This window comes from Helobdella robusta, assembly GCF_000326865.2.
Source record: "Helobdella robusta unplaced genomic scaffold HELROscaffold_15, whole genome shotgun sequence".
Classification (NCBI taxonomy): domain Eukaryota; kingdom Metazoa; phylum Annelida; class Clitellata; order Rhynchobdellida; family Glossiphoniidae; genus Helobdella; species Helobdella robusta.
The window spans coordinates 29,650-49,284 of NW_008703839.1; the positions used below are offsets into that span (position 1 = coordinate 29,650).

Here is a 19,635-nt window from a genome sequence, read left to right on the forward strand (position 1 = left end):
TTCGAGTTGCTCTTCAATTTTACCAACTATAAGTGTATCCATTGCTACTTGTGAGCAATCATTTATTAAGTTAAAATTAATACTATTTTACTTAAATACTTATGAGCTACGATGAGTCAACAGCAGCGATTGTGCAACTTGGCACTGCTGAGTATTGAAGAAAATGAAATAAATAGTTTAAATTTTGAAGAGATAATCAACGAGTTTCGCTTCAACAAAAGCCGAAAAGTTGACATATAATGAAATTTATTCCCATTTTTTTACATTTCACTTATAAAATAAATAGAATTAAAATATTTTTGTAAGTTGCTTCTTTTATTGTTTATAAACATGATTTTTGTTACCAATTTTTGACAATTTGCTTTTTTATATGGTCAGAGTTAATGTATTTGTATAATTTTTTTTGTTAGCATGTTTATCACTATTTAAAAAATTGAACATATATAAGTTAGCTTTGGAATGATTAAATATCTTCGGCACATTCTTTGAAACTACAAAATTCAAAATCAAGGAAATATTAATGTAACTAACGTAAAATAAAATAACGAAATTGGAATAAAATAAATAATGTAATAAACTAAAGAAAAAAAATTATAATTAAACGTTAAATTCAATGTAACTTTTTAAAATTCATTTTAATTTATTTGTTTCATTTTCAAGGCTCTGACTGAAGATGGCAGAATGTGCCAAAACAACGTTTTAAGCCAGCTTAACAATGACATCAAGTTTTAATAAATACGAAATGAAACAAATGCGTCGACTTGAGTCACGGATTAAGATATTAATAAACGGTAAATAGACAAGAATATTCAACAAGACTTGCATATATAAAGTACTTAAGTATAATATTAAGTAATTTAAAGATTTGATTATGGGACTATTTATTTTTATAATACTTATGAAGTAAATTAAACCAAAAAATAAATGAACCAACCTGAACACAAAAAATTCTTCGAGCCTGTATGCTTTTGCGAGCCTCATCTATTGCCTTTTCAAATTGCGGTCGTATCATGGGATGGGATGTGTCTGCCAGCAGAGCCATATCTTCTGATTGGTGTTCATTATTACTAACGAAATTATTATTATTATTTTCATTGTTGTTCTTATCATTATTATTTTGCCATTAATTCGTTCATTTTTCCAATCGACAACACATTTTCAATTCTTTACAATTATTTCATTTCGTCAAATCAACTCAGACAATTTAAATAAAAATGAATGAAAATAAATTAAATTAAATGGAAGCGAAAAGTGATTAATTTCTCGGTCGGATTGGAACAAGCGCAAAATAACACCACATATGAAAATAAAGAGCTCTTGACAGTATAGCAACAATAACTACAAATTTGCATTAATTCAAAAAACAGCTATATTCCAATGTTACGTTACACAAATTTTTTTTTAATATTTTTATCTTGCATAATTCCCTAAATAATTGGAAGGTTTAATTCAAGAGAGATAAATGCTGTAATTATATTTTTCCAATTTAAATTACTTAACATAAGTGGACTATTGTTCAAACCAAATTTCTCGCTTTCAGTCACAAATAAAATATACCCATTAATTTTAATTAATTCACACTTTAACCGCACAACAAAATCTCAGAGAGAGTGGCTATGTAAAAAAAGAAAATCATTTTGTTCCTTTTGTCCATCATCGATTTTTTAATGGTCATCCATTCATCCAGTAATATTTTATAATATAACAACAATATTAAAATTTGTACAGTAATAAAATTGGAATTCATTATTTTTTTCAAATTTTTAAGAACACAAACTTTCGAATTGAAACTTTGGTTGACTCTCACCAACAAAATCATTTCTTGTAAATGCAACCCACACACGTAGAAGTAAGGGAACACCAAGGATTAATTCATGGAACGACTCCAAGTCCTCCATTGATGTTATGTTTATCTGGCTAAACATTTTTTGAAAAGAGGTCAAGTTTTAAAAATGCTTCATGGCATGTTAGATGAAATAGGCGAAAAAATTTATCGTTCTCAAGTTTTTAACATAATTCTTTTCTACATTTTATGCATTATTTGTTTACTACATTATCTGCGCTGAAAAAAAGTTTTATTGTGTCTCATTTTTATGAAAGTTTGAAGTTTTTGTTACTGTGCGTCATCATTAGTTGCCGTTATTCTTAGTAAATTTTGACGATTATATTGATAATAATGAAGCTGTGTAGACACGTAACAAAGTAATAATAATTATAATCATTGTTGCTGTCATTTTGTCTAGAATCATCGCACAAGAAACGTAATCTTTATTACCTGAATGATTAGTGAACGAGCGATTGAAATTAAAAAACACTTTTATTTATGCTTCATTGATTACATTAAAACACTCGATAGCGCGAATCATGTACAACTTATGGAAATATTGAAAGGTTTAGACTTTTAAAAAAATTGTATTGTGATCAAAAAGGACAGTAAATGTTGGGCACAAAATGACTAGTTTTGTTCCAATCACGGAAGGTCTTAGACAAGGATATGTATTTTCTCTAGATTTGTACAATCTTTAAAACGAGAGTATCATGAGAGAGATAGAAAATCTGCCTGAATCAGTGGTGAAGCTGGAAAATAATCATTTCCAAATTCTAAACTGATTTATGGAGGTGAAAAAGGCTTAAAAATTAACAGCAGAACAGAATACATGGCTGTCAGAAAGATAAAAACCATTCCAATCTGTTCCATTGCCATTAACGGTAAACAAATGAAACAAGTCAACAGCTTTTGCTATCTAGAAAGTAGGATTACTTCAGGTTGTAAATGTGACAAAAATATTAAAGAATAGCTATGGCAAAAGACGTGTGGTTACGTACAATTACAGTAATAAAATAGCGAAAAGTGTTACCTCTGTGTTTTCATAGAAAAATAAATATATATTGATAATTATTTATGAAATTGTAAGAAAAAGTATTTAAAAATTAACTAAACGAAATAATAACTATAAAAGAAATATAGTTTAAAATTGAGTTTAAAATTAAAACTGAGGCATGCGTTGAGCGAACGTTATTACAACCATGTGATAAGATAGTATGGTGTATGTATTAAACAAATTGTTTTTATGGTTAAATTTATGAAGAAATTTTTATAGTATTCAAATTGAAATAAAGTATTTAATAAATTTAAGAAGAAAGTAGAAAAAAACACAAACAATAATAGCATACACATACATATAACTACTAATAACAATAATCTAATTATATAATATAATAAAATAAAATAATAATAAAATACATATAGCATATAATTCATAAGTACGTGAGATACAAAAGGTGAGAATTTTCGACCTGCTCCCGCAAGTACTGGCCACGGTTCTAGTGGCCACTACGAGTACATAAAGTACGCCATATCTCATCACGACCAAAGTTGCATTACTATGAACACCCAAGTCGTTCTAAGCCAGACGTGTTTCGTCACTTATGGTTCTTCTTTAAATAAAATTTCTTTGATATGTTCAACATGGAAGTTTGCGAAGAGTACTGCCAATGGAGAATCCATTCCTACGCTGTCTATTTGCTGATATAGTGTGTTACCCGGGCCAATAAAAGGCGCTTCGGCTGTACATATTTTTAATTTTCACGAGTTTAGTCGTTGTAGGAGTCTTGCAATTTGATCATCATCTTCATATGTAACAAATATATCGTCAACATATCAGCTGTATATATTAGGTGTTACCTCTGGTTCCTCTTTAAATAAAATTTCTTCGATATGTCCAACATAGAAGTTTGCGAAGAGTACTCCCAATGGAGATCCCCATTGCTACACCGTCAATTTGCTGATTTAGTGTTACCCGGGCCAACAAAAGGCGCTTCGGCTGTACATATTCCTAGCAGCGCTGCTAATGATATGTACAGCCGAGGCAACAACAACAATGCAACCAACAATAGTAACAAAAATAACACAGTAATATATTATAAGAATCACATGCCAACCACTTTCGAACAGGATGAAAAAATCATAAAACGAATCATAAAAAATAACGTCCAAGCAGCCAACGAAAACGATAGTATTAAACTACGAATATACTACTCCAACCAAAGAACGTCATCTCTTGTGATGAAAAACAGAACCAGAATCGATAATGGATCATAGCCATCTAATATATTCGTTCAAATGTAATATTGGTGAGTGTGGGCACCATAATTCTGAATATATTGGTGTGACGTTGACCAAGTTATCGAGAAGACCCACGATGCACATACAAACTGGAGCTATAAAGAGTCACATGAAAGAGAATCATAGAACTAAAATTACTAGACAAATCTTGGACCACAATGTTGAAACTTTACATAACAATGACAACCATTATAATTTACGACTAGCCGAATCAATACTATCAATCAATCCGATAATAAATATTCAACAACGGCCAATTGGAATTCTTCCTACCAATAAATTTACAAACAGAGGAATCATCGATAATGAAACACGTAAAAGATAATGAAACACTTCCAGCATATATATATATATATATATATATATATATATATATATTTAGATACATATATATGTATATATATATATAATCTGCAATAATTTTGATAAAATGTTTGTTAATAAAAATAAAGCTTCAATTTTAAACAGACTCAATCTTGTCGATAAAAATTTATTAAGACAAATTCGAATGCAAATTGATAAACACTAATAAACACTATATATATATATATATATATATATATATATATATATACGCATGTGTGCGTGCATGTTTGTTTATGAGAGAGAGAGAGAGAGAGAGAGAGAGAGAGAGAGAGAGAGAGAGAGAAGATTGAGAAGATTGATTCACAAGAGAAAAAGAGAGAGAAAAAGAGAGAGAAAAAGAGAGAGAGATGATTCACGAAGCAGTAAGGGAGTTTGTGAATCTGACGGAGGAAACAAAAAACGAAATAAATATAAAAATAATGAATATTTTTACTGTACATTATAAATTGTTCTGCAACTTTTATACGTTTATTTCTCAAATAAACTTTTTGACAAAAACTAAATAATTAAAAAAATTGCATATGTTACTTTCTGCATTTTTCAAAAATTATTTTGATCAATATTTTATTATGAATAAATCATTCTCCCCTTTTGTCAAATTCTGAAACAAACATTTAATATTAGCCTCAATTTCGTTTTGATTGTTTAAGCTGGTTTTAGAATTTCCTGCTAACAAATTTCATAATTTAAAATTTATATAAAAATTTGGATCAACTTTTTATAAAAACGCAAATACAACACTGTTCTATTTTAGATATATAACAAGTATTAAGTCGAAAAACAGCAGTTAATCACATTCGAAAGGCTAACACAGCTAACCACAAGCTGATGCACATCGCCATTGTAATGCTAAGGACAAAACAGCGTTATCCAAAAATGATAGTTGCTGCTAAACATTTTTGCAGTAATCCCAACATCGTTGTATAAGACGTTACAAGATGTTGTATAAGATGTTAGATAAGTCGAACATGTTTTTGGTAATGAACAAGGTAGACTATCACAAACAAATTGATCACATTTTAGCCGATGATACAAAGTTTCAATGCATTCATAAAGATTCCACAACAAACATCAAAACATTTTCTAATATATTACACAAGTTAACTCTCCCAGCTTGTTGGCGAATATGGTCCTGGCAACATATACGGCAACGTGAAGACACACATACCGAACAATCCACGACGATCTACATTTTCACAGTGTCCCACTCCAACTTACCATTCAGCAAAGACAAACAACAAACTTCTAAATCCATGTGACACCTCTGATAAATCCTCTTGAATTTATCGATATCATCAACGATAACAAACGATGCGTTGGCCTTGTTAGATGTTGAAAGCTCATAAACTAATATACCAACCGATTATACAACTTAAATTATCTGTAATTACGTCTACAATTATTCAAAACACCACAACTTGAGGTTCCACCACAGTTACTTCAAACTTTTGAAATTATGTACTGTAGAGAATTTTTCTTTGCCCGGATGGTTCACTTAATTTACACACGACGGCAATAGGTTTCCCATTCAGTCCGATATCTGCCGAGTTTTACATGGCTGACCTCAAATCTAGAATAATTGTCGTTCTCGACAACTCAACACGATACATTGACGACATATTCATCGTTTGTAAAACCATTATGGACATATACAACCTACGGAACAATTTTCAGAACAACTCACATTTAAAATATTTTTGTAAAATTTAGCACCAAAAACAGCTTTTTTCTAGAATTTTAATTAAACAAAAAGAAAGAAAGTTTGTAACTAAAGTTCATGTTAAACTTTCAAAGTCAGGCTAGGTGTTTCATAATAATTCCTATTGTCCAGATCCTTATAAAAATAATGTTGTGTATAACTTTGTCAATCGTACGTACGAAATTTTATCTGACATTAATATCTTCCGTACAAAATTGATCGTATTAAACAATTTCTCAATGTTAATTATCATTTTAATAAAACAATTAAGAGTTCTATCAGTAAATTTAAGCCTACTCTTTCATCAATACGCTGATTGTATACGTGTCTAATAGCTAAAATTCCCACCTCTAATCAAATATCTCAGTTTGACAACTTAAATGCATGTACTATGGCCATAAACGATTGGAATTTATTAAAATTTCTTCAGCTAAATCTCCACAAATCTTAAGTAGTGTTTCTTAGTACTCCCCAACAGCTTATCAAATGTCCCCCGAATCGCACGTTTTCTTGGCTGATTCTTCTTTCTCCTCAACCTCTAAACTTAAATTTTTAGGCTTAACTTTTAACTCTTCTCCAACTTTTAATTCCCATGTCTTAGCTTTGATAAAATGTTGTAACTATTATACGTGAACTATTCGTCATATTCGTAATTTTCTCATGAAGATATTGCTTCTGCACTGGCTCGATATCTCGTACCATCACGTTTAGATTATTGTAATTCTCTTCTTTACGGTCTTCCCTCTTACTATTTAACTTTACTTCAAAGAGTTCAAAATAGAGTTACAAAAATTGTTCTAAATATCAGTAATTTATCTTCCAGCACAGATTCACTCATTTAACTACATTGGTTACCAGTAAGTCAACGCATTATATTTAAACTCGCCGTCATCACTTGCAAGTTACTTAATACATCTCAACCATTATATCTTCATCAACTTATATCGCGTCATTTATCAACTCATCAACTTCGTTCGTCTTCATATATTCAGTTGCATCAACCTGTCAGTAATTTATCAGTTGTCAACAAATGTTTTACATACAGCTCTCCTTCCATATGAAATGGTTTGCCTGCCATTACTCGTCAACAACCAACCATCAAAATTTTTAGGAAATTATTAAAGAACTTTTTGTTTATCCAGACCTACGGAAACGTCAAAAGTCGTTGTTTATCCAACCGCTCCTGAAGCTATGCACAAGACGCGATATAAATTAATAATAATAATATGCAAACCGAAAACCATATACCTCTTACTAGAGCTATACTAGACCCAAATACAACGATTCTCGAGTTTAAAACCCATCCAGTTCGCCTCAAAATCGAAGAAGCCCCGTATATCAACAAACACAAGCCATCACTCAATAATTAATTCAGTAGTTTTGGACATGCACCACAATTATATTCACAATATCGTGATTTGACGCTCATTAAAAAATATACATGCTTACACTATTGTTTCTTACAAGGGGACGTCTGTTAATTATAATGTTCTCAGATAGTTACTATTCATATGACACAAGGCAAAAAAATTAAATATGAAGAAATATTGTGTAAATCCAATAAAAAATGAATAAAACGAATAAAAATTATTAATAAACTATAAAAATTGTAAAATTTAATGAATAATTGTTCATGTGATGGAAACTGGAGAATGATACCAAACTCTAAAGCGCACAGCGCACTGCACACTGAAAATGTACGCGGGTGCGTTCGAGGGCCAGTATAGATATTATAAGTAGGTATATGATCCTAATTTTACATGTGCGTGATGCATTTTTTAATAACACAAAATTTCATATTTAAATTAAGTTTTTAAATATTGATTTAGTAATTCAGTTTTACTAGGGATAAAAATTATTGAGATTAAAAATCATTTACTTGATCATGCCCTCCTTTGTGCCTATGACCATTACTTTGTCAGAATTATAGGTCAGTTTGCGAGAATTTGATGAAAACAATCCGTACATTATAGATGGGTTGTTGATAAATTCAGACCAATAACAAATTGTAAGAGGCTTCAGTTGATGCTCTTCATTGGGCCGATGTTGGTCACCAGATTTTTTTATTAAGTCTCTCGTTAGTGATAACATTTTAAATATATTTCTGTCAGTGTGAGTGGTCGTTGGTAAAAGTTCTAAAGTTCTCAAAATGTAGTCACTCGCGACACTGATTTTTGCTCTACAATTAGTCACGTGCTTCAAACTTGCAAACACATTTAAGTATGATATATATATATATATATATATATATATATATATATATATATATATATATATACTCGATAAATTTTACAATTTTTATAGTTTATATATTTATATATATATATGGTTAAATTTATTAGAAAAACTGTTTAAAAAATATTCCTTGTATATGTCAATATATCTTTTGAAAAATTACACGAAAAGTCATAAATCAGATTCAATTCTATTTAACGGTAACTAAATTATTTGGAAATTATTTTTCAATGTGATTTGTGAATAATTTTGTTATTTATAACGTAACAATCGATAAAAAAATATTTCTGAAAAATTAACAAGTTTCAAATGAAAGTTAAAGACGAACGTATAATAATAAATTAACTTACAATTTTTCTACTTCTCATTATCTTAAATAATAAACAAACACATCCTATTTTTCACGTACAACAGGCAACACACGACTTGTTTTCCATGTTTAAGATTAAAACATTTTGTGATGGCGTATGATATACATCCCTAAATCATGTATAAAAAATAAACGTGAGCAAACAGATATAATTACGCTCGCGCTTATCATATGTACGTACATTAGTTTATTGTATATCTAAATTGTGTATATAAGCCATAGACACCTTAAATTAAACGCTGACGGCGCTCATGCTCGGTATTTCAAACTTTGCATAGAGGTTCATTTTGCATAGAGGTCGATCCACATCACTATATAACGTAAAAATTGGTATAAACCATAGACACTTTCAACATAGTTATTTTATAAAAACTCGTATACATCAAAATCTTTTATTTAAAAACAAAATACATTTTGTAAACAAATTTCATTGTCTACATCTTTAAGAGTTTGGCTGCAAAGTGCACATTGTGTAAACGAGTTAGTTCTCTCACGACCACCTAAACTAAATTTTGTAAGACGTAAAAATTTCCACCGCACCGTTGCCTGGCTTTACTAAAAAACTTTTCTAGAGGATCTTGACTAAGTGCTAAAAGAAGTACCCCAGCAGCAGCGATGTTGAATTTGGTCGAGGCTACAAATGCATCAACTGTCATGTTATTCTGGAAACGTCACAAAGTTTAACAGCGCTGTTACAGTCTTTGATATTCATCATCGTAATTTATAAACAAGATTTTAAACAAGATTTATGAAACGTACATGTTCTACATGAAGTTTTTCTTTCAAGGTAAGTAACGCTGCTGGCTGCTGTTTTTTCATGAAAAACTTAGCACACCAGTTACACTCTGACATTGCTGGATTTTGGGATGTACGTGTTGTTTAAGTAAGTTTAGTGAGACGAACAAATGTCACTCTGTCTTCTTCGTACAGCGCTTTCACATCACATCTTCAGTGGAATATTTTTTTTGGTTCGATATTTCAGTTATTCCGAATGTTTTTGATAGCATGCACATGCACATAGTCACATTCAAGAAAGATTTACCGATCTTGGGGCACCAAGGTTGTTGTACAGTGATTGATTTATTGGACAATTGTAAACATAATGCATCCACTGCTTTTCACCAGAGATTTAACAGCTTCTATCAAAAAACACGGAAATCGCTTTTTATTAAACGATTACATTTATTAATTTTAGTAAAAGGAATGACACGATGAATTAAACAAGGTCCACCGTAGTGGCGGATTATCTCATAAAAAATGCAGACGATACTCAATCTGAAGGGTTTTGCGCACACTATATGATATGAACAGAACAGAGACAGAACAAGGGCAAAACAGAACATTTATAATTAAAATTTATTTATTCTTCAGCATTCATTAGTTTGTAATGTTAATCGAAAAAGCCAATTAATTACCGAACTTCTTTGACCTGTTCCATCTTGTAGGTACTGTTTTATCACAGAACCGATAGATTGTACCATTAATGTTTAAATACAAATTGTTTTAAAGCCATAAACACGAGTTCGGTCACAAACACAAGTTTAAAATACCAAATGCGGGCGCCGCGAGTCCTTAATTCAAGGTGTCCATAATATTGGTAGTCGATGCATCGGTAAATCTCAAACAAAAAATATTCTGAAACCAAAAGACGTTTCATGTTCTTTCCGAGATCGATATACATGGCAACAAATTTCAAATCACTGTATCCATTTAAAACAGAACGCCCGATAAAGATAAGCAGTTGAGAAAGATCGAAAATGCACAAACCAAGAACCCGACCACATTCAATCAATCCTCATTTATAGTTTCCATCCGTTATGCGTCGGACCTTTTTATTCCATTCATTAATTTCTGTCTCCAAGCCGATCTATCCATCGCGTCTGTCTTCTTGAGACCAAGTGCCTTCAAGTCCTTCTGTATGGTCCGCGTCCAGGAATTCTTTGGGCGACCTCTTAACGGGTGCCAGGCACCTGGTGCTCAGTAACGGAAATTATTGTATCTTTTTTGCTAATTACTTCATGCTGGGGCGCACTGGCTATGAGGCGCGTCCCCAGGTGGTGGATAGGGGAAAGTCCTGGGCAGGAAACTTTCTTGGATTGCATTGAATACGGAATAAGATGACGCGAACCAACTGTACCAGAAGACAACGGCTCTGACAGCGGATGATCTTCGATTCTAAATCTGCCTTGTGGAACAGGCACCTTTGACCCAAAGGCTAGATACACTTACAAGTGCTCTTTTGGGCACGAGATAAACTGCAACCGCACTGCCTTGTGCTTCAAGCAAAAAGACTAGGCGCACTGCTTTATAACTGGTGGTTGTCGTTAGGAATTGGGCAATTCCAGATATAAAAACTTTTTGATGCAAACATCTTCAACGTCATCGCAAAACAGAACCCGACCACATTAATTTGTAGAAAATAAAACAATGGAAAACAGCTTTGCTTTATTTCAAATGCATCAATTAAGCTTAAAGACGATTATTCAGTCAATATAAGCTTTATATTGCATTTATAAAAATCCACAAAAAATTGTAGACGTTGTCCAGTCAGAGAGCTTAGACATCAGCAATAGTCACTTCAACTTCTACTCCAGGTTCAATCGAAATGGAGGTCTGAAATATAAAAAACATTTATTTATTTATTTTTATACCTGGCTGCTGCATAAATTGTTTTGCTGTACTAAAAAATGTTAGGTTGCATAGATAAAGGCAAATGCTAAGTTCAATACAACCTAAACTTGGTTCACAAGTTTGAAAATAATTAGACAAAGTCTTGCATTAAATCAAGTGTTACTACAGTTTGTCCCAAAATTTTTGAATTATTTAAACACTTAACAGTTTTATGAGATAATGTTTTGAAATTATTATAAACTAGCGAGTAAAAAAACAAATAAATATTAGGAATTGGTTGGTAAAAACAAAGAATAACATAGAAAACTAATCAGTGATATGTAACAAAAATAAATGATAAATGAGTGATCATGGATAAATTGTAGTGGAACTAAAAAAAGCCCACAAGTTGTTTGAACAAGTGGGGCCATAGACATTTTTTTGGCAAGTTGGTGAGGAGTGGCGCAAAAATTTTCATCTGGTTGCATGTATCTCAAATATTTTGTATATTCACATTGCTAACACTTTGGAAGTACCAAAATTATTTCCAAATTAATGACTGTTGCTTATGCAGCTAACGAATACATAAAACCGAATTATTACTAAAAATGAGAATTAATGGAATATGTAGATGTTACTCTGCATTGAAAAGCCAAATGAGCTAACAAAACGAGTTGTACCATAATTCCTAAAGTATGCAGAATACAATTTACTAAAAAAATTGTTTAACAAAATAATGTCATATGAAAGCTTACTATCTGTTTCACTATCTCAGAAGGACTGTGTAAATCAATGAGCCTCTTGTGAATTCTCATTTGAAATCGATCCCACGTCTTTGAACCTTCACCACATGGCGTTTTACGTGTTGTAATACGCAGAATTTTTGTTGGCATTCTGACGGGTCCTTTCACCTTTAGCTGCTTTTCTTTAGCTCCTCTGATTAGATCACCACATACTAAAAGAATGTACATTTATGAATTATAATCACTATTTCACAAATCTATTATAATATATGTATCCTCCTCAGTCCCAAAATCCACATGTGTGGACGAAGAGAAAATTCATTACAGTTATAAAAATGGTTTTCCATGATTGCAGACACACGGAAAATGGATAGGTTTGTAGCCCATTTTTGTATATTTTTTACTTGCAGACGTGTCCTGATACTTTGGATGAATCAGAAATTGAAGATTTATCTGATGGCGATGATTTAGAGCCGGGGCATGAGGTTGAATCAAATGATTCTGATGACACTGACTCTGATAAAGAAAATGACAGTGATGATGACAGTAGAAGAAACAGAGAAAGCAATTGAAGAAGCAGGGCAAGATATTTTATAAAAGAAAATTTTGATCTAGTCTTGCAACCGGTTGTGGGAATAAAGGAGGATGATGGTTCATTGGTGTCCCTTTCAATTTTTTCAAAGTTACATTAACGACGAACTTTTAAATTTAATCTCTCATTGCGCGAACATCACATCGGTGGGCAAAACACCACCATATGACAACACCATATGAAATTTGTCAATTTTTGTGTGTCTCTGTGATGATGTCATGCATTGGTTATCCTCAAATGAAAATGTACTGGTCTAGTCTAAAAGCTTAAAATGGTGGTTGACAATGATGTCACAGAGGAAATGAAAAAAGGATAAATTTTGAAAGGTAAAGGCATTCGTTGAGCATATCCGGCAAAAGTGGTTACAGTTGCCAAGATTCAAAGAATTGGCAATAGACGAACAACGGTTCCATTTACTGAAGCTGCCCCTGCCAAACAATTCCTATCAAACAAATCGAACCCAGCAGGTATGAAAAACATTGTTGTGTCAACTAGTGACGGCGTAGTTCAGGATTTTTTAATGTATCAGGGGGGCAATAAAGTGCCTGCTGACATACAAAAAAACTCGGGTTAGGTGGAGGAGTTGTGGCTCTACTGTCATTATCATTGGCAGGAGGAAGCCATGTTTATTATGATAGGTACTTCACAAGTGTAAATATTATTGACCACATGTTGAAGGAAAGCAAGTACTGCACCAGTACGATAATGAGGAATATGATGAAGGAGCTTGGCAACAAACTTGTATCAGAAAAGATGCTGCAAGAAGCAAGGAAGAGAATGCTATAGTTGTGCTGTAAGAAATGATGAGAAAATGGTTTGAGCGAAAGTCAATTTTATTGGTATCAGCTGTACATGGTGTTGAACCAATGGACTCTTGTAAATGTGAACCGTCCTGTCATTTAAAGGAATACAACAAACACATGGATTTGGTGATTTGGTTGACATGATAATGAGTTATTATAGGTAAGCAGAACTTAACTAAATTTTTTAACATCAGATTTGTATTGATTTTTAAAATCTACTTGTATTTATTTTACCAGGTTGAATGCAAGGACGAAACAGTGGAAATTACGTGTTTTGTTCCATTTTTAGATTCGATTCAGGCCAACTCCTGGCTGCTGTATCGCAGAGATAGGATAATGGCAAAAGACAGAAAAAAAGACATTCTTGCAGTTTCGTTTGGAAGTTGTCCATAAAATGATTTCACAAAATCACAAAGAAACTGATGATGATGACAATAAGGATTGTCAACCTCATGCCAAAAAAAGTAAAACTACTCCACTAAAACACAACAGAAAAGGATCTGGCCATCTCGCAAAAATGATGGATCTGAAAACGCCATGTGAAGCTGATACAGAGAGTGCCGTGGAAATATTCGGGTGATGTGTGTGAAGTGCTAGGTTTATGCCAACAATTCGGTAGAAATCACATATATATATATATATATATATATATATATATATATATATATATATATATATGAATCTAGGATAAACTAGCCTACTAGCCTTTTTCCAGACTTTTGACATTCTTGCTGGTTAATGTGATCCTGATTCTATGGATCGTGGGTTCCTCAGTTGGAGCTTTACCTGCATCTTTTAGATTGGACTGTAGAGAAAAAATACTATATCAAACCCTGAATATTGAAGTTCAAAGAAAGAAAAAAATAATAGGAAAAATAATTGTCAAGCAATCAGTGATTAATTTTGAAAAATAATTAATTTGTTTAGAAATTTACTGACAGCTTAATAAAGAATAAGAAAAAATAACCATTATTAGAAGCTGGCCGACTTGTTGAATGACAGCGGTGAGCCAGCTAAAATAAATAACTTCTTATTAGCTATGTTAACTAATTAATATAGTCAATCAATCAATCTTCGTTTTGCGTCCAGAGACCCGGCTCCCCGAGGTAAGACTAAGTAGTATAGTAAAAATACATTCAACTTCATAACCATAATGGTTTTACTAATGATATGTTATCCAGATTTTTTAGGAATTTGATAAAACAAGTGAATATTCATACATTCGTACAATAGTCGCATAGAAGCAACTTCTGTTAAAAATTTTAGGGTAAACGTCATGACCTTTAAAATTCTGTAACTATCCTCATTAATACTTAACAGACTTATCGAACTCAACAGATCTATTACAGGTCAGAAATTTCTGCCGGCCAGTCATTCATTAGATATCAAAATTAGATAAGAATTTTTTTAAATCTTTGAAAACACGACATAACATACAATTAAACATTTTTATCTTAAAAATATTAGATACATTCACGCTTCCTGTCGTTTACATAGAATAATATTGAAAACTTTAAATTTGGCTCCGCATGTCATTAATATTGATGACCAATCGATGCGCTTCAAATAAGGTCATATATTAAAATATAAATAAAATATATTAAAATAAAATATTAAAAAATTTAAATTAAATTTAAATGTAATAGTTAAGCTGTGTAATCTTTTACATGAGCTTTAATATGTAATATTCTTTCCTTTTCCTATTTTCTCTTCTATCTTCAATTGCATTTATATTTTTCATTAATAAAAATTTATCTCTTATTTACGTTAAAAATGGCTGCATACCCCTCAGTTGATAGATTATATTTTAAAGAAAGAAGATGCTGTGAGGTGGGCCAAACAGCATGGTTTGATAGCGGCCACGATGACATGCCGCTGTCTTGCAGACATGAGGTTTGCATACTTTTCATGCTTAAAACGTTTTTTCTCCGTTAACTACTTTTTGTTATCATTTCATACTACTGCCTTGCATGCTGTACAGTTTTCTCGTTTGTCAGATTTTGATTTTTTTCAAAAATAATAAAACAAAAGGTTTGCAGAAAGTGCACTAACGGCAGATGGTTACTTGTGGAGGTGTAGAAACTCCAGGTGCCGCGCTACAAAAACAATTAGGCATGAAAGTTTCTACAGCCATAGCCAATCATCCCTTACAAATTGTATTTTGGTATGATTTTTTTCCATTGTTTATAAAAATTTTAATTCTTTAAGAATGATGATGCGAATTGTTTTAAATTCAAACCGATGACGTATTTCTGGTCTATGTACGACGTTAGCCAGGCTACGGTTGCGTCGATTTTAGATTTGGACGTCGGGCATACATTACCTGACTGGTTCAATTTATATCGAGATCTATGCATTGACTGGGCTCGTGATAACCCCGCACAAATAGGTGGCCCCGGACACATCGTTCAGATAGATGAAAGATTTCATCTGCAAAAAGATCGAGGAACCGAAATGCACGTCCAGTTAGGACACACTGGGTTTTTGGAGGCATCGATACGCAAACAAAAGATGCCTTTCTGGTGGAAGTAAATAAACAAGATGCTGCCACGTTGTTGCAATTGATACAGGGACATGTTCTGCCCGGTTGGTTTCTTAAAGTTTAATACTTTTAAATTCATTTTTGTTGGTTATGAAATATAGTTCAATTTTAATAATTTTAGGTACAACAGTTTGGACGGATCAATGGGCTGCTTATCACAGTATAACAGCCGTACCTGGTTTAGCCCACAAAACTGTATATCACTCCATTACATTCCGGGCCGTAAACGGAGTGCATACAAATGGAGTGGAGAATTTGTGGCGATGCGCCAAACAAAAATTTCAAGAGAATGAATGGTACGTGCGATGCTCACGTACAATCATACCTAGACGAATTTATGTGGATGCGCACCATAGCAGAAAGAAAAAAGCAGTTCCAAAAAGCCCTGTAACTTATACAACATTATTATGCAGTTTAAAATTTTGAAACTTTTTTTGTATTTTTTTAACTAATGATAATTATTAGATGATACTTCTGTTTTGTTATTTATATGAAAATATAATGTCCAAATTAAATTACAAATAGTTCTCATGTTTATAACATATTTTAAAAATAATAAATAAATAATGATATTAGAATTTTATTAAAAATTACAAATATAAAAAAATGAAATGATTCGGTTAAAAAAATCACAAATTGAAAAAAAATAAAGCACTTCGGCTGGTCATGAATATTGATGACAGGCGGAGCCAAATTTAAAGTTTTCAATATTATTCTATGTAAAACAACAGGAAGCGTGGTTTCATACTTATTTACCAAAATATTTATAGCGATGTTCAGAAATAAACGTTTTTCATACTGTATTCCACATCCCACGAATAAATACATTGATTGTCATCCTCAATATGTGGTTTTCATGCTCTATTTGTACATAACATCTCAACTATTATTAAGCATATATCTGAGAACTTCCAATTTGCCATGGTGAGTCTCAACTTTCAGCGACTTAATGTCAAATTTGCCCCTCATGCCTCTTACACAGCATTCTAACTTCGAATTTGATAAGTTATTTGTATTCTTGCATTGTAGCTTTGACTATAAAGATAAACAATTTTTGCTTATCACACAAAAATAATTGCATGCATAGTCCTTCTTGTATGCTTTTACGTTTTACCACAATTTTCATTTAATTATTAATTTTCGAAGTCTGCCTAACGAACCCCTCTAACCTCTAGATTTAGACATTTAGTACTTTTTTTAACAAATTCTAAATTAAATATTTGAGTAAAAAAACATGTTTACAAATATAGCTAACAACCTGTTGAACAATTATTAAATTAAACGAACACTAACTGCGTGTGCAAACTGAAACGTTTTCAACGAAGAGACCACACAGGAAAAGGAAAGCTCACTTTTAATTGCTAAAAGTATTCAAAATATGTTTTTCTAGCACCTCATAAATCGACATTTTTTTTAGGTAGTTATATTATTGACAGGGTATCAAATATAATTCAGACAAATACGTTTTTAATGTCAATTCATAAACGGAAACTTGACACATTAGTACCGTTATTTATATCGTTTTTAGGAATGAAAAAAGTCTATTGGTATTTGAGAATTACCGTTACAACAACGCATTTGATGTTTTAATTTTATTTCATTTATGCATGGGGCGGTATAACAATAATGGATATAACAATAATGGTATGCATTTTTTTTAATTTTTAGATGTCTCTCATATTTTAAATGTTCTAACATAATTCAAGCACGCTGATTTCTATCACGTCAGAATTTTTCACAAATTCAATTTTAATATTTTTATTTTTTTTACTGATTATTTTAACATTCTATCTTCACGATTATTTACAAAATAATTTGTTCAAAATAATACTCAGATATTTTTTTTACAAAAAAATTAATAAAATGTAAAGTACATGAAGCATGCAGTCCGGCAAATCCTGATGTTGAGACTATTGTTGGAAGATGCAGGAAGCAGAGGTCAAACAACTTTTCATTGTTTTGTGGATTTTAAGAAGGCGTTTGATTCAGTCTGGCACGAAGGTTTGTGGGCAGCTTTGGAAAGTATGGGAGTGTCAACAAAAATGGTAAGGGTGCTAAAAGGGCTTTATGAGGAGTCAACAATGGCAGTAAAGGTAGGTACAGAGCTGGGAGACTGGATCAAAGCGAGCATAGGAAGTAGACAAGGAGATCCAATATCACCATTACTGTTCTTAGCACTGTTGGAAAGAGCCTTGGAAAAAATGGAGAATGCAGATATTGAGGAAATCGACATTGGAGGCAGAGTGATAAGGGACCTCAGGTTTGCAGATGATATAGATCTGCTAGCATCTAGTGCAGAGGGTCTACAGAAACTGATCGAGTTGACGTACGATGGTGGAAGAAACCATGGACTACACATCAACAGCAGTAAGACAAAGATAATGATTTCGGAAGCAGGTGGAAACAATGATGAATTCCAGATAGGAGCAGAAAAGCTCGAACAAGTGAACCAATTTATATAAATCCCTTATGGGCAGCCTCATAACTGATGACAATAATTATTCGAAAGAAATTGATAGAAGAATAGCAATCGCGAGAGGAATGTTTGCATCTTTGAAAGTAATATTGAAAAACGGTAATGCATCTACAAAAACAAAGGTAAAGATCGTAGAAGCGTGTGTGTTTTCTACATTGATGTATGCATGTGAGGCTTGGACGTTGAAGAAAAGAGACAAAGACAAACTGGAAGCATTCGAGATGCATTGTTATAGAAAGTTGCTGGGAATCAGTTGGAGACAAAAGATAAGAAACGATGCCATGAGAAAACAACTTGGAAGACAAAAAACTGTGTATGAAAGTGTCAAGGAAAGAAAGCTGGGTATCTTTGGGCACATCTGCAGAATGACAGACGACAGACTGATCAAAAAAGTACTGATGAGAAAGAGGGACTGGAAGAAAAAAGTTGGAAAACCTGTGAGGAAGTGGATGGATGATATCACGGAATGGACGGGGGTTGGAACATTGAGCTCAATGAAGATGGCGAGGGAAAGAAAAGGATTTTGGAGAGATAGAAGAATACCATCGGCCTCAACGGTCCCTTAAGAGATTACAGAGGATCATTGAAAGAAATGAAAAAACATAAAGCATGAAACTTCAAATTAAGGACAAATAGTTATTCTTGGTTTTCTACCACATTCTTTAGCCGTCAAATTCTCCCTTTTCAGCATCCAACAATAGTCCACCATCATGTTAATTTTTCATCGTATTTAATATCTGATTTCTATTATTTTAATGTCTTGGTGAAACCTTTCACCCATTTCTTCACTATAATCGCCAAGACTTTCCGGATAATAATCTAAATGTAAAAATAAAAAGTGAATTTTAAGGCTCATTTGACATCCTAAATTTTGAAATGCAGAAAGCATTTTATTAACAATTACTTCGTAGTTAGTTGCTTTCTTGTTCTCGAGAAATTCGTGCACCACAGCTCTATAACTGGTCCATGCATTCAATTCCAATTCATTCATTATTGTAATAAATTCGTTATCTTTCATGAGCATTCTGATATTTGAAACATCGAAGATCTCGGATCTCATACTGATTTTTGAA

General features: G+C 32.3%; 4 protein-coding genes across 4 annotated transcripts in view; 1 reads left to right on the forward strand and 3 right to left on the reverse strand.

The window, feature by feature from the left end:
• The window catches only part of HELRODRAFT_169114 (hypothetical protein), a gene marked incomplete at both ends in the record, with an annotated part of 4,274 nt that extends 2,349 nt beyond the window's left edge, over positions 1 to 1,925 (reverse strand). The window contains 2 exons of the mRNA XM_009014990.1: positions 935 to 1,047; positions 1,778 to 1,925. Coding sequence (XP_009013238.1) covers positions 935 to 1,047; positions 1,778 to 1,925 — 261 coding nt within the window. The remainder of the gene's footprint in view (positions 1 to 934; positions 1,048 to 1,777) is intronic.
• A 6,141-nt stretch (positions 1,926 to 8,066) lies between these two features.
• On the reverse strand, positions 8,067 to 9,452 carry HELRODRAFT_169115 (hypothetical protein; the record flags this gene model as incomplete). Its single annotated transcript, XM_009014991.1, has 2 exons — positions 8,067 to 8,295; positions 9,337 to 9,452. The coding sequence occupies 2 exons, from the start codon at positions 9,450 to 9,452 to the stop codon at positions 8,067 to 8,069; spliced, it is 345 nt and encodes a 114-aa protein (XP_009013239.1).
• A 1,777-nt stretch (positions 9,453 to 11,229) lies between these two features.
• On the reverse strand, positions 11,230 to 14,549 carry HELRODRAFT_97947 (hypothetical protein). Its single transcript, XM_009014992.1, has 4 exons — positions 14,512 to 14,549; positions 14,250 to 14,349; positions 12,162 to 12,361; positions 11,230 to 11,409 (listed from the first exon to the last, which is right to left on the reverse strand). The coding sequence occupies exons 1-4, from the start codon at positions 14,512 to 14,514 to the stop codon at positions 11,353 to 11,355; spliced, it is 360 nt and encodes a 119-aa protein (XP_009013240.1). The 5' UTR covers positions 14,515 to 14,549; the 3' UTR covers positions 11,230 to 11,352.
• A 768-nt stretch (positions 14,550 to 15,317) lies between these two features.
• On the forward strand, positions 15,318 to 16,872 carry HELRODRAFT_169116 (hypothetical protein; the record flags this gene model as incomplete). The annotated part of the gene is made up of 5 exons (XM_009014993.1): positions 15,318 to 15,437; positions 15,602 to 15,708; positions 16,015 to 16,130; positions 16,208 to 16,382; positions 16,818 to 16,872. 5 exons carry the CDS (start codon positions 15,318 to 15,320, stop codon positions 16,870 to 16,872), a joined length of 573 nt encoding a protein of 190 aa, XP_009013241.1.
• Between the last annotated feature and the right edge of the window lie 2,763 nt (positions 16,873 to 19,635).